The sequence below is a fragment of the Hyperoodon ampullatus genome, assembly GCF_949752795.1.
Source record: "Hyperoodon ampullatus genome assembly, chromosome: 2".
Taxonomy (NCBI): domain Eukaryota; kingdom Metazoa; phylum Chordata; class Mammalia; order Artiodactyla; family Ziphiidae; genus Hyperoodon; species Hyperoodon ampullatus.
This window is the reverse complement of record NC_136915.1, coordinates 30,733,546-30,758,995: the sequence shown is the minus strand read 5'-3', so window position 1 is coordinate 30,758,995 and position 25,450 is coordinate 30,733,546. Positions and strand designations below refer to the sequence as shown.

General features: G+C 47.1%; 1 protein-coding gene across 1 annotated transcript in view; it reads left to right on the top strand.

Annotated features, from left to right (window-relative positions):
* The window catches only part of GRIK3 (glutamate ionotropic receptor kainate type subunit 3), a gene marked incomplete at both ends in the record, with an annotated part of 234,217 nt that overhangs the window by 141,095 nt on the left and 67,672 nt on the right, over window positions 1–25,450 (top strand). Inside the window, 3 exons of the mRNA XM_079696534.1 lie at window positions 5,038–5,214; window positions 15,860–16,117; window positions 23,289–23,470. Coding sequence (XP_079552660.1) covers window positions 5,038–5,214; window positions 15,860–16,117; window positions 23,289–23,470 — 617 coding nt within the window. The remainder of the gene's footprint in view (window positions 1–5,037; window positions 5,215–15,859; window positions 16,118–23,288; window positions 23,471–25,450) is intronic.

Genomic DNA, 25,450 nt, shown 5'->3' with positions numbered 1-25,450 from the left:
TAGGTTTTGATATGATTCTCTTGAGTTTTTAAGAGAATGGTAATAAGCATCTGCAAATAATGTGTCTTTTCTCTGACTGCATGACCATGATTTGTTATTTTTGCCTTATATACTATGATTTTAAAGACTATTTTATTATGGAGGACGTCTGTCATATATACTTAGGGAGAATGGTATAATGAATCCCTGTGTACCCACCACCTGGACCCAGCAATCGGCGACCCATGGCCTTTCCTACCCTATCTGCATTCCCTTCACATCCACCCCTCCCATATTATTTTGAAGCAAATCCCGGACACCATATCCTGCCATCCAATACCCTGACTGTTAATGCCTGCAAGTTGTTCTGCCATATGGATGGGTTTTAATATATTGAGTAATCTGCTTTTGAACATCAAGTTGTTTCTATTTTTTTCAATATTATTTCAAGATACTATTTCAAGAATATCCTTATACATAAATGTTTGTGTTACTCTAACTTTTTCTAAATTTGTATCCATAGAAATGGAATTACTGGATCTTATGGTATTTTGATCACTTATTTTCCTTTAAACACATACACACAATCACATGATGACTTTTCTGATTAGAAATATAACACATGTTCCCTGCAGAACTTTTTGAAAATACAGAAAAAGCACAAAGAAGGAAATTCAAGTCACCCGTAATCCTCCCACTTAGAGAGACCCCCTCTTAACATTTGGGGATGCAGTCTTCTCGTCTTGTTTTACAGATGTGCTCAGTGTGTTTCTGCATCCCCACACAGACTCACATGCATGCACACTATGTGTTACAAACTGTAAGCCTGCTGGAATACCCACGGGGGTGGGAGAGCAGCAGATTTATTTGTTTACTTTTAAAAATATTCACTGTTTTTTAAAAAAAATTTTAAACAATTGAACAACCCGGATACCCATCAACTGGTGGTGAACGGGTAAATAAAATGTGGTACGTCCATAGAAAGTGATACTATTTAACAATAAAAAGAAATGATGTCCTGATACGTGCTACAACATAGATGAGCCTCAGAAGCATTATGCTCAGTGAAAGAAGCAGAAGACCACACATTGCATGATTCCATTTAAATGAAATGCCTGGAAAAGACAAATCTCTAGAGAGAGAAAGTAAATTAGTGGTTGCCTGAGGCCGGAGGACAGGGGGTGAAAACAATGATTGACTGTAAGTGGGCACCAGGGATCTTATTGGGGTGATGGAAATGTTCAGTAGCTGGATTGTGGTGATGGTCACACAATTTAGTAAATTTACTAAAAATCATTGTACACTTAAAACAGTGAATTTTGTGAAATTTCTTCATGTAAATAATACCACAATTAAGTTGATTTTTTTTTTAAGAATAGAGGTTTATTTTGGGAAAATAAGCAGAAAGAACAAAATAAGAAATCTATTACATAGGACTGTACACTTGTGTTGTTTTGAAATGCCTCCTCTTCTCTTGTCAATGATATGAATCCCTCCTCATCTTCCTTCTATTCTTCCTCTTCTAACATGGGGTCACACTGCATCTCCTGCTTTACAACTTTTGTTTTTCACTTAAAAATATATCATGGGGCTTCCCTGGTGGCGCAGTGGTTGAGAGTCCACCTGCCGATGCAGGGGACACGGGTTCGTGCCCCGGTCCAGGAGGATCCCACACGCCGTGGAGCGGCTGGGCCCGTGAGCCATGGCCGCTGAGCCTGCACGTCCGGAGCCTGTGCTCCGCGACAGGAGAGGCCACAACAGTGAGAGGCCCACGTACCTCAAAAAAAAAAAAAAAAATATATATATATATACATATATATATATATCATGATATATATATATACCATGGATACTTCCCAATCATTACATGTTTGCTATTATATGGGAATATGTAACAAATTGCCATTTATTTACTGTTTCTCTGGTGTTGAGCATCTCTAGATCCGCCTCCTCACACATGAGCTGCATGCCCATCGTTGGAATCAATTCCTAGAAGCCAAAGATATGAGTTCAAGATGTGAGCATTTTTAAGGCTTTTGATACATTTCTAATGGCCATCAAGGAAGGAGGGTGTACGGGTTCCCACTCCTACCAACAGTTAAGCAAATGTTTGTTTCCAAACACCCTCGGCAAAGCTGGGACAGGCAAAAATGGTATCTCACTGTTGGTTTAAATTGAGTTTATTTGACTATTAGAGTGGATGCACATTTTTTCATATGTGTTAATAGCTCCTTTGTATTATTTTTTTTTCTTTTGTGAAATGCCCATCCTTGCCCTTTGCACATTTTTGTATTGGAGCATTTGTCTTTTTTAAGTGTTTTAAATGCTTTTTATAAAATAAGAACATCAACCTTTATACTGCCATATACGTTACCTATATTATTTCCAAGTTTGTTGTTTGCTATTTAATTCTGTTTATGGAAATGCTGAAATCTACACATTTTATATTATTTCTGTGGAGTTATAAATCTTTCTCCTATGGTTTCTGACTTTACTGGAATGCCTAGGAAGGCCTCCTCCACCTCAATTGTAAAATATCCACCTATATTGTCTTTTTAGGTAGTTTTGTAGAGTTATTTGCCCCCCTTCCTTCCCTTACTTTCTTGCTATTTAATCTTTTCTCCATCTGGAACTTTTTTTTTTTTTTATAGCTTAAGATTGGAATCTAACTTAAATTTCTCCCAAATAATTGAATAATTGTCTCAGCACAATTAATGAATAATTCATCTTCTACCTTCTGATTGGAAATAGCCATCTTTATCATGTCTTAAATACTTATCTCTACTTGAATCTTTTTCTGGGGGCTTTTATCTCGTTCCATTGGCCTAACTGTGTTCTCATATACCATTGGACATGGTTTTAATTATCTTGGCTTTATGATATATTTTAAATCTGGCAGTGCAAGTCATCTCTCATCTCTTTTTAGGCTGTCTCCTGTTTAATCTTCCAGATGTATTTTAGAGTCATTTTGTCAAGTTAAAAAAATATATATATATATACACACACACACACATATATTCTTCTATGATTCTGATTGGAATTACATTAAGCTGAAAAAGTAATTTGAAGAAAAACTGACACCTCTACCCTTGACCCTACCTACCCAGGAACATGACATGCCTCCTCATTTAAATCTATTTTTATGTCTCTCACTTAAGGTGTTTTTGTCATTTTTAATATTGGAGTTGGTTCATGATTAGTTATTTACTATTTCGTTGATATTGTAAAGGAAATCCTTTTGCCATTAAGTTTTTACTGGTTGTTGCTGGTTTAAAGAAACACTTAATTTGTGCTAACTGGTCATTGAACTTGAGTCTCCTACTAGTTCTTACTAGTTTTCATGTTTAGGGATTATTTTAAGAGCTTTTAGGAAGGCATTTATATCATTGGCAAATAAGAATTTTTTTCTTTCCAAGGGATGTGCCTCTAAATTCTTTTTCCTTCTTATTTCATTGATTAATGGTGTGGTGTGACTCTACACACCTCCTCTTTTTTCTCCTTTAATGAGAATGCCTCTAGTGTTTCACCATTAGTGATATTAAAGGCCAATTTGAGCTGAAGATGCTTCAAGGAAGTATCTATTCTAGAGCTAGATTATTAAGCATTCTTTTTTTTAACATCTTTATTGGAGTATAATTGCTTTACAACGTTGTGTTAGTTTCTGCTGTATAACAAAGTGGATCAGCTATACGTACACCTATATCCCCATATCCCCTCCCTCTTGCGTCTCCCTCCCACCCTCCCTATCCCACTCCTCTAGGTGGTCACAAAGCCCCAAGCTCATCTCCCTGTGCTATGTGGCTGCTTCCCACTAGCTATCTGTTTTACATTTGGTAGTGTATATATGTCCATGCCACTCTCTCACTTCATCCCAGCTTACCCTTCCCCCTCCCCATGTCCTCAGGTCCATTCTCTACATCTGTGTCTTTATTCCTGTCCTGCCCCTAGGTTCTTCAGAACCTTTTTTTTTTTTTTTTTTTTTAGATTCCATATATATGTGTTAGCATACGGTATTTGTTTTTCTCTTTCTGACTTACTTCACTCTGTATGACAGACTCTAGGTCCATCCACCTCACTACAAATAACTCAATTTCATTTCTTTTTATGGCTGAGTGATATTCCATTGTATATATGTGCCACATCTTCTTTATCCATTCATCTGTCGAGGGACACTTAGTTTGCTTCCATGTCCTGGCTATTGTAAATAGTGCTGCAATGAACACTGTGGTACATGACTCTTTTTGAATTATGGTTTTCTCAGGGTATATGCCCAGTAGTGGGATTGCTGGGTCGCATGGTAGTTCTATTTGTAGTTTTTTAAGGAACCTCCATACTGTTCTCCATAGTGGCTGTACCAATTCACATTCCCACCAAATTTTATCAAATGCCTTCCTGTATTTTGTGAGTTGATCATATCTTTTTCCCTTTGAACTGTTGATGTGATGGAATGATATTCATAGATGTATTTATATTGAACCACGCTTATACAACTCTGTGGTCATGGCATGTTATCCTTGTAATAATATTCTGGTAGATTCTACTTGCCAGCACTGTATTGAGAATTTTCATAGCAATATTCATAAGTTGGTCATTTTATTTGCGCTCTGTTTGTCAGTCTCTGTTATTAGGAATTTACTAGCTGAGTGAAATGAACTCGGAGGATTTTCATATTTCTTATGCTCCAACACAATGTCTACGTATGGGAATAATCTGGCATGTTATTGAACATTTGGGGGAAGAATCTTGCCCATAAAACCTTCTGAACCGGGCTTCCCTGGTGGTACAGTGGTTGAGAGTCCGCCTGCCGATGCAGGGGACACGGGTTCATGCCCCGGTCTGGGAGGATCCCACATGCCGTGGAACGGCTAGGCCCGTGAGCCATGGCCGCTGAGCCTGCGCGTCCGGAGCCTGTGCTCAGCAACGGGAGAGGCCACAACAGTGAGAGGCCCGCGTACAGCCAAAAAAAAAAAAAAAAAAAAAAAAACCTTCTGAACCAAGTGTCTTTCTTGGCAGCCCTCCTCCCTCCCCAGCACACACAATTTTACCCATCTCTCGCAGGAGGAATCTTTGAGTATGCAGACGGCCCCAACGCCCAGATCATGAACGCCGAGGAGCATGCCTTTCGATTTTCTGCCAACATCATCAACAGAAACAGGACACTGCTGCCCAACACAACCTTGACCTACGACATCCAGAGGATTCACTTCCACGACAGCTTCGAGGCCACCAAGAAGGGTGAGTGGGCCGCCCCCACTGCTCTCTTTCTGGCCTTGGGAGGGATAAGGCTGTGTTTGCTGTCCAAGGTCCTTAAAATGTGCCAAAGCTCTGGTTGGGTTTGGGGCCTAGAGCCTTTTCTGCCTGGTTTCAGGACCAGCCTCTGGCGCAGTTCGCTTAGGTCGTGTCATCTCTCGGGAGCGGCAGTTTGTCCATCAGGAGTTTCCAGGCCACAGGCAAAGGCCTTGAGGGAATGAGGGGGCCTTGGGAAGGGGTGGGGTATGAGGGGTGGGGTCCTGAGATGGGTAAGGAGGCCAGCCCAGCTCTCCAAAGCCTCTGAACCAAAGCCAGCACTTTCAAACTTAGTTTTTCTTTCATTGGAATCCTGCCCAGTATATCAGTATTTAAAATATATATAAAACAGATTATGTAGAAGTTCAAATATGCAACACTTACTTGCATAAAAAGACTTACTAAAAACAAAAACAGCTGCTGCTATGGGTACAACAATTTGACCCCAGCTGTGGATGACACTTGAAGTCTGACATTGGCCTCAGCATTCAGTACGTTTCCATATATTTTTTTTTTGGCTGCATAATAACAAGAAAACCATAATTCACAAAAATAATTGTAGCAAATCCAATCATAGTTTTCCCCATACCTGAATTTTAAGAAATCAAAAATGAAATATTGGGCTCTGTTCTTTCGCATTAGTGACACATTTACAATAAACTCCAATAATTGCACAGAAAGGACCGAAGGACTTTATTCTAAGATCCTCACTAAAAAAACAAGGTAACTTGTCAATACCTGAATGAGCTAGCAGGTTCCAATGTGGCATACATAGCACATTTGAGTATACCAGTATGCTCTTTTTTTTGCTGTCTTTAAAAATATCATTCATATATATGTGTAATTGGAATTTAACTTAAAGTCTTAGATAACTCTGGAAATAACTTCCATAGAACCCTAGAGTTCCATGGAACTCTATTAAAAAAAAACCCTCAGACCTAAGGAATCTCATTCCCAGGGTCATCCTTCCTATCGTATGCTATCATAGCCCCTTGCTTCTCTTCTTCAAGGCCCTTATCACAATTTGTAATTAAATCATTGTGTGTATTTAATGTCTTTCTCCTCCTCTCCAACACAGCTGAGAGGAAGGCTCCTTCTTCTTAACTGATATAGCCCTGGCACCTAAAAGACTGGTATATATTAAGTGTTCAGTGAAATGACCATTGAATGAATCAATGAATGAGTAGTGTGAGAATGGGGCATGGGAGGCTGAGCATCATTGCCCAGAATCCTTGCTGGCAGCATTATCCATGCATCTTGGGGAGACAGGCCCATCCACAAGATCCCCTTGGTCTTTCTAAGGGGTTCCCAGTGGCTAATCAAGGTCTCCTGGGCTCTCAGGTACAGACCTGCCAAGGTGCTGCCTGCTGCCCTCTCTGTTTTCCAAAACCCCATTGCGGGTAAACACCTCAGTATAGAAAGGCAGAGTAGCGTGGGCTTGGGGCCAGACATCCTGGAACTGCACTCTGTCCATTCTGATATTAGTTGTGTGACCTTGCACAAAACACCCAGTGCCTCAGCTTTTTTTGTCTACAAAATGGGCACACCTCTGTGAAGTGCTTAGGACAGTGCCTGGCACATATGAAGTACCATTGGACTTGTTCTTATTACATTGGCTTCCTTGCTGTCCACTCCCTGAGCCATCAGGTCAGGGGCCTCACACCTTCAAGCACTTTCCCAGTGCTGGTCCCTGCCTCGCCCGCCCTGCTTCTCCTTGCCTTGTGTGCTGAAGGTCGAGGGTTTCCTGGCATTGAACACAGCTGTCACTGACATTTTAGAGGCCACTGCCTCAGGGCCAACCTGCACACAAACTAGAGGCACCCCACCCTGTTAGCCTTGTAGAGTGGTCGTGGCCCATCACTCCATCCCTCCTCTCCCTGTGCTGACGTGCACTCCTCCCTGCCCACATCCTCCTAGCTCTTTCCCAGCATGCACTGTGGCCAACACTGTGTGGTCAGGTCTCCATCTCCCTGCTGAGAGTCCATGCTGGCATCCTCTGCCCAGCCTTGTCCAGCTAGAAAATGACTGACCTCATTCAAAACTGCTCAGTGAAAAGGTCAAGACACAGAACAAATGCCCAGAGACGGAACAGAGAGGCCCGTATGGACACCACCCCCCTAAGGGCTGGGTTGTGTCTTCTGTCCCTTTTGTCTAAAATTCACTAAAGGAATAGATGACTCTTGAGTGGTGCACATGCCACTCAGCACAGGGACCTTCCCCGACAGTGAGCCCAGGACAGAGCTTCAGAGCCTGCTGAGGCACTTCCTCCAGCAGGGTCTCACAGTCCCACGCTATGTGGAGTTGCCTGGCAGTGGGTGAGTAGACCCGAGACAGAAACACTCAGCTCTGGAAGTCCAGCCAAATGGGTCCAAGTGACAAAAGCCACAGCCCCTCCCCATCCCACAGCAGGTCACGTGCCTTGTTTGTTGGAGGGCCTACCTAGTCCAGCACTGACGTGACCCTCCAGCCACATCTGTGCCACTGGCTCCCTCAGTCTCTGGGTTCTAGCTATCCCTGCCATCCTCAGGTGCCATGCTTCCTCCCACCTCAGGGCTTTTGCACATGCTGTTCCCTCTGCTTATAATTCCCTTTCCCCATCCCACCTCTTTGTCTAAAGAACTCCTCCTCTCAGCCTTCTGGTCCTCAGGGGAGCCCTCTGCAAGTCCCTGGACAAGGTCAGGTCTCCCTGCTTTCATCTTATAACACTCTGGACCTTTTTTTCACATCCCTGACCCCTGGTGGTATGGGTGTGGGTGTGGGTGTGTGGGTATATTTATGTGATTATCGTCCATCTCTTCCACTAGATTGCACGTCCCTTTTCCTCCTCACTACCGTACTGTAGAATCACGGTTCTGACTGCTGGTGCCATATACCAGTTTTGCCTGGTTTTGAGCTTTACATGAATAAAATACCAATGTGTACTTTTTTGAGTCTTGCTTCTTTCACCCTACAGTAGATCTGTGAGATTCATCTATGTTGTTGGATGTAACAGTAGTCTCTTGTTCTTCATTGTTGTGTAGTGTTCCATTATATGAATAGACCACAGTTTTTAAAAATCAAACTTACTGTTGAGCATTTGAGTTGTTTCCATTTAAGGCCACAGAGTAGTTCTGCTATGAACATTCTCATCAATGTCTTTTGGTGCACAAACGTGCACGTTTTTCATTGGATACATACCCAGAAGTGGAAATGTGAGGTCATCCAATGTGCATATGTTCAGCCTAACAGTTTTCCAAAGTTGCTGTACCAGTTGGCACTCCCCCCAGTAATGCGAGACAGTAGTAGTTGCTCCACATCTTTGCTAACTCGTGGTAAAGTTCGTTTTATTTTCGGTGGTTTATGTGGCGGATGTCTCACTGTGGTTTTATTTTGTATTTCCCTGATGACCAGAGATATTGAGCATCTTTTCAGATGCTAATAGATCATTTGGAGCTTCCCTTTCTTGGAGTGCCTTCTGGAGGCTTTCAACCACTTTTGAAAATTGAGTTGCTTGTCATTTTCATATTGATTTGTATGAGTCTTTTATGTATTCTGGATATGTGTCCTTTGCTGGATATACATATTGCATATATCTGTTACAGATGAGCTTGCCTTTTCACTCTCTTGGTAGTATCTTTTGAGGACCAAACTTTTTCATTTAAAGGAGTCCAATTTATCAATATTTTCCATTATGGCCAATGCTTTTTGTGTTCTGTTTTTGTCTATCCTAAGGTCATGAAGATATTCTCCTATGTTCTCTTCTGGAAGCTCTGTTGTTTTATCTTTCATAGTTAACTCTATGATCTATCTCAAATTGATTTTCTGGGTCAGGTGGGAGGTAGGAGGTGAGGTTTGTTTTTTCTACACAATGCTGGTGGGAGTGAAAACTGGTTCAACTTCTCAGGAGAACTGTTTGGAAGTATCTACTAAGGTGAAATGTATGTCTGGAAGGTTGTTCCTAGCCACTTTCTTGATAATAGCCAAGAGTTGGAAATAAATGAAAGGTCCATCAACAGAAGAATGGATAGGTGGGGGGTACAGTTATACAATGGAATTGAATTGGCAATAAAAACAGAACCAGCTCTTGCTATGCACACCATCCCAGATGAGGCTCACAGACATATTTTTGAGTGAATGAGCGGTGATCACTTCTGGAAGAGGGATATGAACTGGAAAGGGGAAGACAGAACCTTCTTAGGTGTTGGAAATGTTCTATGTTTTGATCTAAGTAGTAGTTACATGAGTTCGGTTATATGTAAAAATTCATAAAATTCTGTGCTTAAAATTAATGCACTTTACTGAATTGTATTATATCTCAATTAAAAAATGTAAGTGGCTCCTCTCTACTGTCACTCTCCCTTAATGTCCTTTTGATAATATACCTAAGACAGACCCCTGCTGTGGTTAGAAGCACCCCTGTCTGACCCTGGAGGCATTTCTGCTGTTGGATCATGCTCCACACTGGGGACCCTCCATCCCTCGGGGAACCCCATGTTCTGTGATCTTTATTTTTTCTTTTGATCTTTGGTTTTTAAAAATGTATTCCTCGGGAGCATCATTAGGACTCTTCCAGAGGGGTGAACTTGGGCCTCATTCTAATTAACCCAATGATAATTCATTTTCCCTAGGCAGAGGTTCTCATCACAGCTGGATCCAGCCACCTCGGGCCATGTGGGTTGAGGGGATGCAGAGGCACGGAGCCTGGCACCACCTGCCCTGCCAGCTCTGGTTGAATTAGTCCTTTCCTCCACATGAGGCCCAGGAGGCCTTTCCCCATTAACAGGGACTTTCATTTATTGTCTTTAGTTTTAAATGTTTTGTGGAAAATTAAAAGATCAGTGACTGCCAGGTAGTGCCTGAGCCAACAGCCCAGAGAACGTCTGTGTTTTCTTCCAAGCCTGACCGAGTGGGCCTGGAATCGACCCAGCCCTCCCCAGGCTGCTCTGCCTCCATTTATTCTCTGGGCTGCTCAATTCCTTTTAAGACACAAATTGATCGGGATAATTTTTGCTATGACTACAATTGCCATGCAAAGGGGGTGGGGGGAGCTGCATTCAGGCTGTGGACTCCTGCAATGACTGTGAACCACTGAGTTACTATAAAATGACCAGAAAATGGATTCAAAACTGAAGCCACAAATAATGTAATTACTGCTGTGTGTGCTCAGGGCTGCCAGAACAAGAGTTGGCTGCTGCCCTGGAAACATCTGGAGAGAAAGCTGCTGTGGCTGCTGCTGCTATAACCCTACCCTGGTCCCTTTGGGGCAGCAGTGTTCTTCCAGGCAGGAAGCTCCTCAGAGGGTGGAAGGCACATGGAAGGGATAGGAAAAGGGATGTGGAGAGAGGCCATGGAGAAGAAATAGGTGAAGGGCGGGCAGGACTGATGCCTCCTGCCGCCCAGCAGTGAGATCTAATCATTGCATCTCTGGGAGAATGAAGCCCAGTGTGTTCATCATGATCATATCACACTGTCGTCCCCACCATCAAAACCAATGCAGTATCACCACCGTTACTGTTATCACTGTCAGCCGTGGTATCACCTCCACTCTTCACATCAACACCACCATCATCACCCCTACTATCATCATCAGAATCACTGCAGTGACAGCAACATCTTCATCATCACCAATCTCATCAATACCAGCATCATCACCACCACTCCTGCTCTCCTCATCCCTGTTACAGTCATGGCATTAACATCATCATGACCAATCTTATCAATACCATCAGAATTGTTATCAACCCCATTCACATCCTTGCCAACATCACCATCACTGTCATGGCATCAGCATCTTCATTATCACCTCTCATCACCATCAACATCATCACCACCATTACCATTATCACCATCAACATTGTTATCACCTCCTCCTCATCAGCACTTACATCATCATCATCTTTCCTACTGTCATCATCACCATAACTGTCGTGACATTGACATATTTATCATCATCAGTCTCCTCATCACCATCCCACCATTGTTATAAAAAGCAAGAAATGCAAAAGACAGGTTCTTGGAGGGGGTAGTGGGAGGGAATGAGACATAAAAGTTATTCAACCAAGTCATCAATCAGAAGGTCCTAGAAGGAAAAGAGAAAGAGTAGAGACAGTAGATAGTAGACTGGAAACCAGGGACATCAGAGGACCGCTAGGAGGTTCAAAACAGAAAGAGGAGGTAGAGCATGAGAGACACCTGCAGATTTCACAGGGTGCCTACATCTTCAGGTTTGGGCAAGAGGGAGTGGCCAGGCCTGGATGGCTGTCCCTCACTATCATCATCTCTTCCATATTGGTGTCCAGTCTCTATGGCTACAAAATGCTCAGGGAGCACCTGCTCATAAGGGGACGAGTGGTCAGAGAGACATTCAGTAAACCCAGAGAGCAGAAGAACAGCATGAATGGACAGTGAGCCTACAGGTCAGGGCATGGCCTCCTTGGGGCACAGGCCCTGAAAAGGAGAACTGTCCCCAAATTGGACCATTTACCAACAAACCTAGAGTTCCAATTTTTGAAGCATTTATTATCTCTGGGGTTTATGTCACACACAATCACACAGAGTGCTGCCCTAGGTTTATTCACTCTAGGGTGACAATAGCAGGGACGAAACAGTGCTTCCCAGACTTGATCTCCAGTCCCACCACTGTAGGAGCACCAGGAAGGCACCATGTGCCCTATGGTAGGTCCTCTCTTGCACTTGGCATTGGCCATGAGGAATCCTGGTCACCCAGGAGATGCCCTCTGTGCTGGGCCTGCTACCTTCCACACATGGCTGTGCTGTCCCGTGTTCCAGGTGCTTCCATCAGACTCCTGGCAATAACTAGCCTACCCCCAGAGTGCTCTTTCACCCAGACCATAAGTGGCATTCTCTGATGTTCTTGGGGGAAGTACAAATTTCAGGAGAAATAACTACATTATACAATATCTCCTATTCCTAGGAGGCAGTAAGGGAGGAGGGGTGGATGTCAGTGGAGAGGAAAAATACCCTGAAGACCATACATTATGACGAATTCAAACCACCCTGTATCTTTGGATCCCTTAGCCCAGGCAAGAGGGGCTCTTTCCCAGGGCCTGTGCTTTGGAGGGGTTGCCCTTACCCTCCCCTGGTTGATGTCTCCTCTGAGTACAAGGGGTCAGTCAGACCAAGGGCACTTGCCCACCAGGAGCCTGTGCCCTGCCCTTCTAGTCTTTGCTCCAAGTATCTAGAACCCTGAATTTCCTGCCCACTTGGCTCTGTGCCCATCTCTAGGCCTGCACGAGCCTCTGCCCTAGCCTATCCTCTGGAGGGAGAAACACACTTCCATGGTCACATTCCTAGGCCCTATGTAGGGGTGACCAAGAGACAGCTGTTCGCAAGGAGTGTGGACAGAGCTTGGACATAAGAAGTGGGGTGTCCACATGGAAAGTTCAAGGCCCTTTATGGTTCAGGGTGGAACCAGTGGTCAAAGAGGAGGGGGCAGTGTAGAGGCTGGTGCCTTCTCTCCCCACATCACTGAGTAGGAGAAGTCTCCGTTCTCACCTGACTTTACAGGTTGTTAGGAAGGCATCTTTGCCAAGGTAGGAGAAAATCACATGTTTTATATAACAGTTTGTTAGCTTGACTTTAAAACATTTAAATATTTAGCCACTTGGTATGTGGGCCTCTCTTTGTTCTTTGGCCCTGGGCCTCGCAAATCTTAGGGGTGAGCCTGAGCCCAGTAGGTCATTCCCAAAGGCTCTTGAGGCAGCCAGGATGTGTCTGAATCCACTGTGTGTCCATGTTTTGCCTCCTCCTACATGCATCATATGTTCATACGTGTGCACATAGTGTCACTCCCATGGCCACAGGCTGGTGGGTGTGCTGATGCTCCATTGATGTCTGCAAGTGACAGAAAGCCAAATCGTAACTTGCTTAAGCAAAAAGAGAATGTATTGGTCCATGTAACCAAAGTCCAGGGCTCCACTTGATCATGGGTCTCACATTTCTTTCTCTCTCTTAGCTCTTCTGTCCCCGACACTGACTCCGTTCACAGACAGGCACTATGCTTTTTCTGTGAGCACACGGGGCTACTCCACCTCCACATCTTACCTCCTCCCAGGTCCAGTTATAGCAGGAAGTTCCCCCTTCCCCTTTTCAGTGGGAGGTCTCATGCCATCCCATTGGCTCCAACTGGTCACATGACCATCCTCCAAACCAATGTCTGTGAACTGGGGGCAGTGAGTGAACAGTCGGCTGGGGTCTGGGTCTCTCGCACTACCTCTCTGGGATGGGAAGTGGGAAAGGCAGTGGAGCCCAAAGGAAAACTAGAGACAGTTGCCAGAGAAAGGGCAGTGGTTCCTGGGGAGCCCCTGACTGCCCCTGAGAGGTCCCACTTTATGGATCTTTTAGACACAATCCCTGTAAGCCTATGCCCCGCTTTGAGGCCCAGCTGCCCTCGTTTCTGCTCATTTCATGCTCTGCTGTGCCCGCTGATGCTTGCCCTTCCCAGAAGCATCTGCAGTCTGACCTGCCTGAGTCCTTGGGCCTCCCCCAGGAATGTGAGCTGTTTGAAGGCAGGGATTCAGCATCCATTCACTCAGCACCTACTCAGACCAGATTTAAGCACTGTTGAAACAGCAATAAACAACACAGATCAAGCCCTTGCCTCTCTGGAGCTTACCATATTTTAGTGGGATGAGAAAGTCAACAAATGAATAAGACTTCAGTGTTCATTTAATAGATAAAGAAACAAAGCAGGTGTGGGTTTTCGGGAGTGTGGCTGGACAGGGATTGCTGTTACAGGTTGCAGTGATGTGTTTCTAATAAGACACAAAGATGCAGAGACCTGGAGGAAGGGAAGGAAGGAGTCATGTGGAAATCTGAGGGGAGAGCATTCCAGCCAAAGGTGACAGCACGTGCAAAGGCCCTGAGGCATAAGTGTGCTAAGCATGTTTGAGGAACATCGTGGAAGCCAGTGGGGCTTGAGTAATGTGAGGAAGGGAGAGAAGGATGTGAGAGGAAGCCAGAAAGTGGTAGTGGTGACGGGGACAGGGTGGGGAAGAGCTGCAACAAGTAGGTCCTCATTAATCACTGTAAGGACTTTGCCTTCGAGACTGAGTGAAGCGGGAGCCCTTGGAGCAAAGGAGTGATGTCATCCACCCTAGGTTGTGAAAGGTAAGATGGCAGGAGGATTACAGAGGAAGCCAGAACTGGTGAGGAGCCTTCTGCAGTAAGGCAAGCAAAAGATGATGGTGGCTTGGACGGGGGTGGGAGTGGAGAGAAGTGGTCAGATTCTGATATGCTTTGAAGGAGAGGCAGCAGGAGTTGCTGATGGGCTGGGATGTGGGATATGAGAGGAAAGGAGTCAAGACAAAACCAGGGTTTTGGGCATAAGGCACTGAGACAGTGGAGCTGCCCTTTACTGGGATGGGGGAGGCTGGGAGGAGAAGAGGGGGTGACGTTTTGGACACGTTAGGTCTGAGATGCAACTTAGACATCCAAATAGTGATGGTGAGTGAGAGGTGAGATGTACAAGTTGGATGTTAGGGAACAGGTGGAGCTGGAGGTTTAAGAGTCACCAGCAGGTAGGTGTTTCATTCCTATGTGTTTCTGAACTTTCCCCCCAGAACAGGACCAGGTACAGAGCTGGTGATGCTAATCACAGAGATGGTAACACAAAAGTAATCGTCATTTCTATTTCACGAGTACTATGCTGTGTCCTTTTTTTTTGAATTGAAGTATAGTTGTGTTAGATTCAGGTGTACAGCAAAGTGATTCTGCTATACACACACTCACACACATATATATATACACATACATATAAACTATTGAGTAGAGTTCCCTGTGCTATGCAGTAGGTCCTTGTTGGTTATCTATTTTATGTATAGTAGTGTGTATCTGTTAATCCCAACCTCCTAATTTATCCCTACCCCTCTTTCCCCTTTGGCAACCATAAGTTTGTTTTCTATGTCTGTGGGTCTATTTCTGTTTTGTAAATAAGTTTGTTTGTATCATTTTTTTAGATTTCACATATAAGCAATATCATATGATATTCATCTTTCTCTGTCTAGCTTACTTCACTTAGTATGATAATCTCTAGGTCCATCCATGTTGCTGCAAATGGCATTATTTCATTTTTTATGGCTGAGTAATATTCCATAGTGTGTGTGTGTGTGTGTGTGTGTGTGTGTGTGTGTGTGTGTGTGTGTATGCCACATCTTCTTTATCCATTCATCTGTCGATGGACATTCAGGTTGTGTCCATGTTTTGACTATTGTAAATAGTGCTGTAATGAACATAGGGTGTAGGTATCTTCGAATTAGAGTGTTCTCTGGATATATGCCCAGGAGTGGGATTGATGGATTATATGTTAGGTCTATTTTTAGCGTTTTAAGGAACTTCCATACTGTTCTCCATAGTGGCTGCACCAACTTATATTCCCACCAACAGTGTATACTCATTAAACTTCTCTATGATTCTCTAAGGTGGGGGCTATTACAACCCCAGTTTCCAGATGAGGAAACTGAGATTCAGAGAGCTCATCAGTCGCCCACCTCAGAGGGGTTTTCAAGATCATTGCTCCCCATGCCCCCATTGCCCAGATGCCTGATGAAACAGCACTGACCCCTGTACCATCCTTCCCTCCCTCTTTCTGTTGCAGCCTGTGACCAGCTGGCACTGGGGGTGGTGGCGATCTTTGGGCCATCCCAGGGCTCCTGCACCAATGCCGTCCAGTCCATCTGCAACGCTCTGGAGGTGCCCCACATCCAGCTGCGCTGGAAGCACCACCCACTGGATAACAAAGACACCTTCTATGTGAACCTGTACCCGGACTACGCCTCTCTCAGCCATGCCATCCTCGACCTGGTCCAGTACCTCAAGTGGCGGTCGGCCACCGTGGTCTATGATGACAGCACAGGTGGGTAGCCAGGCCTGGCTGGGCCAAGGGCAGGAGATGAGGGTGGCAGAGCCCCAGGATCGGGCTCTTTGCTGCTCACTCAACTCAGCTGCCCCTGGGGAAAAAGTCCACACTTACACCCAAGCCTCATCTAGTCACACTGATGCTCGCCCTGCACTCACATGCAGCCCGGTACGCACCAGCCACACTCACCCAGCCCAGCCCACTTCACACCTGCCCTACACTCCCGCCTCCACCCCAGCAGCATGCTCCAATCTGCACTCACGCCTGCACGGCCACGCCCACACCTATCTGCACCCTGCATTCACACATTCTCCTCTGCAGCAAACGCATTCAACTCCGTGCTGGCTATGAGCGCAGACTCTGGACTCAAACCAAACAGTACGTGGTGCACGCAGGCTCTGCGCTTACTAGCTGGGCAGCACGGAGCTGTTTCCTCTCCTCCCCTTTCTTTCCAAAGACTCAAGTCCCAAGATAGTTCTTAGCCCTGCCTCTTAAGAGAGTGACCTTGGCAAGTCACTTAACCCATCTGGCCCTGCTCTTCCCACATGACAAGTCAAGAGCTACAGCAGCCAGCTTAGAGAGAGCCCTCCAGCTCTCAGCTGCCTGTGATTCAATGTCAGCTCTTGATTACCTCCTAATGGGGAGTTGGGATAGTGGGGAGAGAATCCCTCAGAAAAGACTATCAGAGATTTAGTTAACTCAGGATTCAACAAGCATGTCTTGAGTTCCTGCTATACCCAAAGCACCAGACAGTAGATACTGGACGGCAGAGACCCCGAGCCCTGCTCAGTGCCCCGTTACTGAGAGCCACTCCTGCCCAGCTCCAAGTCATGGCAGTGTTGCTGCAACCCTGTAGTTCTGCCTGTCTTAACATACCACTATGAATGATTGTCTATCTTTGAGTCTGTTTCTGCCTCCAGACCATGGGTGTTTGGTACCTCCAGGGTTTAGCACAGCACCTGGTACAATGTAGACATTTAAATGTTTAGTTGAATTGAATTGAATGGAACTGAAAATAAAATGGGAATAAACTATAATTAAATATGGCAAGGGGCTTCCCTGGTGGCGCAGTGGTTGAGAGTCCACCTGCCGATGCAGGGGACATGTGCTCGTGCCCCGGTCCGGGAAGATCCCACACGTCACGGAGCGGCTGGGCCCATGAGCCATGGCCGCTGAGCCTGCGCGTCCGGAGCCTGTGCTCCGCAACAGGAGAGGCCATAACAGTGAGAGGCCCGCGTACTGCAAAAATATATATATATATATATGGCAGGAAAGGATGTGTTGGGCACTGATAAGGAAGAAGAAATAAAGATGTGGCTATTCCATCTTCTTTAGAGAAGTTAGTCATATTGAAGTGGGGTGAGTGCACACCCAGAGCTCACTGGTCTTTCTAGGCCATCAGAGCTAAGAAACAAGTGACATGTACATACAGTCAGAGCTAGAGGGACCTGGGGAGAGGAAGCTCCGTGGCCTTGGCTAGTCTGGGCTGATTTACCAGAGGAGGAGAGACATGAGCCTGGCCTTGAGGATGGATGGACAAGGAGAGGAGTCACGAAGGCATTACAGGAGGGGGAACAGTGCGAGCAAGATGAGGAGGTGGGACTGTGCGTGGAGGTCTCATCAAGAGGACAGCCTGGCAGGGAAAAGGATCCCAGTATGGAGGGTAGGAGGAAAAGGTCAGATAAACAGCATGTATAAGGCTGTGAGCAAGGTCTCTGCTGTCTAGCTTCAGAGTTCAGACTTTACCTTGTAAGCAGCCAGGGACCACTGAGTGTTGTTGAGCAAAGAAACAGAATAATAAAAGCAGAGTTTTAGAAGGTGGCACTGACAGCAGTGTACAGAGGGTTGGAGGGAGAACCTGGAGCAGGAAGACTGAGGCAGGGGTGGTCCTGTTGGTCCAGGCAGGAACAAAAGGGCTGCTTGGAAGAGAACTGGGGGCCAGAATGGAAGAAAAGGATTGGATGTGAGCTGGTAATATTGAAAATTTGTAGGAGGGTCACGGGCACAGAGTAGTCAGAACAGACACTGGCATAAACCACGGCCCAGCAGTACTGGTGCCTCCAGGCTGGATGGGGGTAGCAGGAGAGGCTTTGCAGAGGAAAAGATGCTGTGGCATGAAGGTGGATGCCAGTGAGACTGGTCAGGGCGGATGCCGAGGCCTGGAGCCTCCTCTCCCCAAGGATGTCTAGCTCTGACTGTGTCTACACATCACTTGATTCTTAGCTCTGATGACCAGTGACCTCTGGGTGGGCACTCACTCCCCTATTAACTTCTCAAAAGAAGATGGAATAACATCTTCATTTCTTCCCCTTTCCAGTGCCCAACACTCTCTTTCCTGTAGTATTTAATTATAGTTTGATTCAACCTGATATTCAATTCAATTCAATTCAACAAATATTTTAAAACTTAGAGGAGTCAGTGATGGAGCTGGTTTGGTCAAGAAGAACTTAGTACTAGGGATTCAGTTGGATTCAGGGTTGGATTCAGTCAAACAATAGTATAAATTTGATGAAGAATAGTGAGTAGTAAGAAGTATGCTTCCAGAATCAGGATATTTCAAGGGGACAGGACAGCTTGTGGGTCATCAAACCCATGGAATGGGAAGCACTTTATAGCAGACTTGGACTATGTTTGCTTTGGGGGTTGTTTCCATTAGGATGTTTTGTCTGTGAGTAACAGACAACCCGACTCAAATTGACTGGAGCAGTAGCCACTTAGTTATCTCACTGACAAGAAGTCTGGAGATGGGCCTTTCCAGGGCTGGTTTAGCAGTTCAGCAGAGTCAGCGTGCTGGGTCAGTATCACTGCAGTTCTCTTGACTTTCCCCCTCATAGTCACAATAAAGTTGCTGCAGCTCCAAGCATCATATCCTCACATGATGATACCCCAGGAAGTGGTAAGGAAAGAGGTAGAAGCCAAAGGGATTGTTCTTAATGTGATTCGTGCCTCTTATCAGGGAGGAAAATCTGTCTCGTAACCTTCCAACAGACCACATTATACAGCTCATTGAGTCTGCGCCTACCACCCTAAACACATTCAGATAGGAATGGGACTGCCACTGATTGGCTTTCACCCATCCCGAGTCACGTCTTGGGGCTGGCACGTTGCCACCCAAACAAAATCATAGTTCTCTTAGTATGCTTGAAACGGGTACATTAGTTATTTATCTCTATAATAATTCTGTGTAACAAATCACCCCAAAACTTAGCGACTTAAAATAATAAGCATTTATTTAGCTCACAAGCCTGTGGGATCAGTGACTGACTGAGATTGGCCAGGCAGTTGTTCTCGTCTCAGCTGGATCACTCACCTGCTTGGGGGTTGGCTGACTGCTGGATGATCTAGACTGGCCTTGGCTGAGATGGTGGGGTAGCTGGGCTCTCAATCCTCCAGCAGGCTAGCCCAGGCATGTTGTCATGATGATGGCAGAGGTGAAAAGAACAAACCCAGTGTGCAATTCCATTTCAAGTGTTTGCTTATGTCATGCCTGCTAATACACCATTGGCCAAAACAGTTGACATGGTTGAGCCCAACATCGTGGGTAGAGCAAGTCTCCTGCCCCCGCAGCTGGAGGGCACTGCAAAATTACATGGCAAAGGATGGGGATGTAGAGAGGGGTGAAGAATTGGGGTCATCACTGCAATCCACTGCAGGGAGAACTGTTTTAAAATGTACTGTACCTGGGATCCAAAGGGTAGATACGACCAAGTGATGATATGAAGAGGCCAATGGCATAGAAAGAAGAGTTGTTACTTACAGTTCCCTAGAAGAAGAAGGGGGCACACCATGGCACCCAGGGCCACATGGAGGGTTGGTCAGGAGGTAGGAGCAAGGGGAAATCATGGGCAAGAGCCTTTATTAATTAGTTATTACTATAGGTGGAATTTGTTAGGTGCAAACATCCCATATGGGGCAGGAAGCAAAACACAGATTGTAGGGCTTGTGGTTGGAGAGTTTGTAATACGATTTTTGTGTGCCCAGAAAAACCCAGTGATAATAGGGATACAAACAACTTTGGTCATTAGTTTGGCCCATGATTTCAGGATGCCAATTCATCAGTTATAGAATACCAAGAGTGATTATTTCAGGGACCAGCAGTGTTTGCCCTATGAGCTTTTCCACATAGCCACCTTCCTAACCTAACCCGTGCACAAAGACAGATTTATATCAACCGTGAAAGGGAGGGGCTCAGAAAATGCTGGAGTAACGAAAAAGGGCCCAGCTTAAGAGCCAAAAAGAATTGGTCTTGAATTTTGATCCCATTGCTGGCATGCTGCAAAATCTTGGGAGGCTCACTTAACCTCTTTGGGCCTCAGTTTCTTTACTTGTAACATTGGAACAAAAGCCCCTACTCTGTATGCCTTCTAGGACAGGGAGATGTTTAAATAGGGTAATGAATGCAGAAGTGCTTTGTAAGTGAAAAGCATGACTTCCACAACCATGATTCACTGCAGATATTTTGAGAGAGATTGATTAGGGAAGCAGCCAGGAAGGAGAGCTCATCTCAGGCAAACAAAGAGCCTAGTCCTCTGCTGGGGTGGGCCAAGACGAGCCTCTGGTCTCCTTTGGGAATACACTGATGGGAAGGAGGTCTGACATTTGCTGCTGGAGAATGTGGGTCACTGTGTATTACACAGGGCAATGAACTTGGCTGACAAGAAAGCTCTGGTGGCCTCTGCTCTAGCATCCAGACTGTCCCTGTCCTCATGTCCTGGGTCCCCAGAGCCCGTGTGCCTACTGATGCTGTGCCTGGGTCTGAAAACTGAGAGAGTAGGAGCAAACCGTGCACTCAGGGCCTCGCAAGGTAACAGGTGTGAGCGGGCAGCATCATGCAGCCAAAGTGAGAACTCCTGGGATTAGTTGAGGAGGGAGGGTAAGGATGGGTGTGTGTGTGTGTTTGGGGGGAGCTTGTGACCCCTCCTTCCTCTGTAAGGTCACCTGATATCCCCTTCCTGCCCCCATCAAATCTGGTATTAGAAAGCCCTGGGGCCCCTGTTTGGTCCAGACCACTCCAGGGCTCCAGAGCCCTCTCCCAGCCCGCACACCTGGATCTGAGACCTTCCAGGGGGCTGGGGGTTCCTGATGCCCACAGCCATGGCGAAGCTTGTTTGGGAGCTCTTTGGGAGGCTTAGGTCCCAGAGAAATATCTCCGTCCTCCCCAGCAGAGTGGAGTGATGGATACCAGTCGGTTTGCTTTCCAGATGTCCAGCCCTCAGGAGTGGGAATGAGAGGCTGGACAGACCCAGGTGTGTGTACCAGAAATGGCTTTGGAAATCCAGACTTTTTGTTGGAAGGCTCAGGAAGTGGGTTGTCTGTGTGGGGGGACTCTGTCCGGACAGGGGGCACTGCGACAGCTGATTGCGAACTTTAGTCCATTGCAAACTAGCTTAAGCAAAAAAAAAAAAAAAAATAGGCGAGGGTTGGGGGAGGATTTTGTTGGTTTCATTTACTGGAAAGTTCAGGAGTAATTTTAGCTTGAGAGGTGCAAATGAGTATCTTTAAGGCTTATTTTCTTTCTGTGTTTCCTGACTTCTCCCCTGTGGGAATCCTTTTCAGGTTCTAAGTGGTGACCCCAGACTTGCTTCCTCACCATTTGGAGTTAAATAGAAAGAGGGTTGTCTCTTACCAGTTGCTCTGGCACAATTCCTGGGAGTCATCTGATAGAGCCAGCTGGTGTCACACATCCGTCACTAAGCCCATACCTTTGCCTAGAGCAATGTGTGTGCTGATTGACCAGGCTGGGGCCAGATTCTGTGTCCCTGGAGTGGGGCCAGATTCTGTGTCCCTGGAGTGGGGACAGATTCTGTGTCCCTGGAGTGGGGACTCTTGAGTCACATGGACTAAGCATGGGGGAGGAGTTGTTCCCCAAAGGAAAACCAGAGTGCTGTTAGCAGGGAAATGGAGCATGGCTGAGTGGACAATGCAGCCAGGATGCAGACACCGAGCCCTGAGTATGGGCAGGGAGCCCAGCAGGTAGGAGGGGATGGCCTGCTTGGGACCCTGGGCCTGTGCTTCCTCCACTCTTCCTGCAGTCGGTAGGACAAGAGAGAACAGCAAGCAAGCTTGCTTCCAGGCTAAGCAGAGAGGAGTCAGCAAGAATGGACCTTGTACTAAGGATGGAAATGAACTTAATTAGACCTAAGTGAGCCATTTGTCTCCAAGAAGTGACATTCAGTTTTCCCTGGAAGTCCCCAGATTAAGTGGTTTTGCAAAATGCCAAGGTGGAGGATTTTTCAGTGTGGGGAGAAAAAAACACAGTAGTCAATCCAATTCTGGAAATTTGTGTTGAGCACAACTGAAGTGCCAGGCCCCGTGCTAGGACATGTGGAGACCCAGTCCCTAATGTTGAGGAGTCTGTGACAGGACCAGGAGAGTGAGATGAGACCAGAAGAGGCTAGTGCTGAAGGACGAGGCCACCGAGTTTCGGGGGAGAGGGGCAGGATGGGAGTGGGGTGGGGAGATCTTGTCTGGGCAGAGCAGTAGAGGTAGGCGTCATGGAGGAGGTGGCTGCACTGAGCCCAGAAGAATGGTTAAGGTGTACGGGGGCAGCCTGCCCTTGGGGGTGGAGGCCAGGCACAAATACCACCTGGCCTTACCTGGTCCAACCGTTGGTACAGCTGAGCCTGGAGCCGCCACTTGGGCCGCATCCTGGAAGCAGGTTGCTGGGACTGTTTAGGAAGATTATGTCCCATGCTTCACAGTGTTGCAGGGGGCAGGGGGAGGAGGAGTGGGGGGCCTCTGGTTCGGGCTCCATAAGTCTCTACACCGACTGAGTTAGAGAGGTACAGGTGGGTGGACTCGGTGGGGATTCGCTAGCTGTCCGTGCCAACTTTTGAATCTACAGGTGTGTACACACCTTTACCTACCTGTGTACACATGTGTTTATCAACCCAAGTGTATGTCCTGTCTGTGCATGTAAGCATGTGTTTGTATGTGCACACATGCCTGTGGGCATGTGCCAGCGTGCACAGCTGGGTGCACGTGTCTGTGCCGCAGTCTGCTAGTGCCTGTGTCTGCACATGCGTGGCTGAGTCCATGAACTTCTCTCCGTGGGCCGCATGTCAGTGTCCATGTGTGTCTGTAGACCTGTGGCCACACAAGTCTGTGGATACCTGCAGCTAGATATACGTGGGCTCACATGTGTCTTTTGTGCCCCGGGACCTCTCAGGGCTCATCCGACTGCAGGAGCTCATCATGGCCCCATCAAGGTACAACATCCGCCTGAAGATCCGCCAGCTCCCCCTTGACTCTGATGACTCGCGCCCGCTGCTCAAGGAGATGAAGCGAGGCCGGGAATTTCGCATTATCTTCGACTGCAGCCACACCATGGCCGCCCAGATCCTCAAGCAGGTGCGTGAGCACTGGCCAGCGGGAGGGATGGTTGGGATGTGCCTGCCACTTCTCCCACTCTCCCCCCGATTTCCCAAACACAGGCATGATGTCAGACAGATCCAAGTTCGACCTCTAGTCTGCCTCTTTCCCGCTGTATGACCTTGGGTGGTCACTTTACCTCTGTGAGCCTCAGTTTCACCAGCAGCAAATTGGACACAGTGGTCTTGACACTGAGTTGGTGTGAGGATGGGATGAGACGAAGGATGAGCTGCCCCAGCCAGGCCTGGAGCACCGAGGGTGCTGAGTAAATGCTAGTTTCCACGCCACCTCGGGGCAGGCGGGAGGCGGGGGCTACAGAGAGGGAATAGAACGCTGCGGGAAGCACGGAGAGGCCTGGCGGTCTCGGGAACAGCCCCCAGAGTTCCTCTTCCAGCCACTGATTCCCTGCAGCCCGTGGCACTCGGTGTCACTCTCCCATCACTGGGAGGTGTATCGAAGCTCTGTGCACCATCTGCTCAGCTCCGCGGCAACGGTGGGGGAGGAGAATGGCTCTCGGTCCTTGGCCGCGCCTCCGTTCCCGACACAGCCCAGGGTGGCTTGCTGGGAACCAGGGCGAGCTCTGCCAGCCCCCTAAGAAACAAACAGCGAAATCGCTCACAGCCCCACTCCGAGGGTACTGCAGCCGAAAACAAAACCACTCTGATTCGAACCAGTGCTTTGTGTAAAAGGCAATTATGTGGTCCCAGAAAGCGAACCTGGTGATTGGAGGAGGCATTCTGTGGGGCCTTGACCCATGACCCCGGGAGATGCTGGTGGCAGGGAAGGGTCACAGGGATGCAGGGGGAGAGGTGCTGAGCTGGCCAGGAATGTGTTCAAGGCCTGCCCCGCACACCCTGCAAGGGGCGCCCAAGCTGAACGGCAGCCTCTGTCTTCCCCCAGAGGAAGTCCCACCCCAGGACCCTTCACACAGGGGCTAAAAACTCATTGGAGAGCTTGAATCCTGCTTCTGCCCATGGGTGCTATATACCCAGGAGCAAGTGGCCCCGGAGTCATCCCCTGCTCTGTAGATGAAGTGAATGATCCCTCCTTTCCCTGGTTCTGGAGGATTCAGTGAGATGAGCCGAGCAAAGAGTTTATCCCAGTGCCCAGGGCACAGTCAGCATGGATGCGGCACATCTTTACACTCAGCGTAGAGGAAGTACATGCTCCCCAGAAATCCCTTAATCCTCAATGTCCCGGCCAATGGCGCCAGTGCCTCCCTCCTCTTCCAGGCATGTGCCACTGAGTAATAAACACAATCCCATCTTGGGCTCACTGAGGACTTACTCGGTGCCGGGTACACACACAGCTCCTCATTTATCGCCACCCTGGGAAGTGGGGGCGCTATCGTGCTCGGTTTCAGATGGGGAAACTGAGGCTCCGGGGGAAAGTAATGGGCCTGAGGTCATCCAGCCAGAAAGTCAGAATTCACTCCCCAGTTTGCTGACGTGAAAACTCCTAGAATTGAAAATGAAGATTCTGTGCTCAGCCTGACACTGAACTGAACCAAGGTGAGCATGTCTGCGTCCTGAGGACTTCTTGAGCCTTTCACCTGAGAATGCGGGCTGTGAACCTCCAAGACCCGGAGGGAATGTGAAGCATGTTCAAAGTGTACTTGACCCAGTGACATTTCCTCCTGGAGCACTTTGTGGGCCCGCATTCTGAAGAACTCTGTAGAAAATGCATTATGGTCATTAGTATTATAGATTATAGGCTTCTAATAAAATACAATAGATTTCATGATGGTGTAGAATAATAATTCACAGCAGCCATGTGGCCCGCTGTGTGGCCAGCCAGGACCCAAGAAGCAGGGATGTGTCAGCCCTTCCGAGGGAGGCTCAGACTGAGGACAGACCCTCCTCGTCGGGCCTGGCTGGGCTGGTGGGAGCCGAGCTCCCACAGACATCTTTCTGGAGCCAGGACAGTGAGTTCAGCTGAGGAGAGTCAGGGCACTTGAGG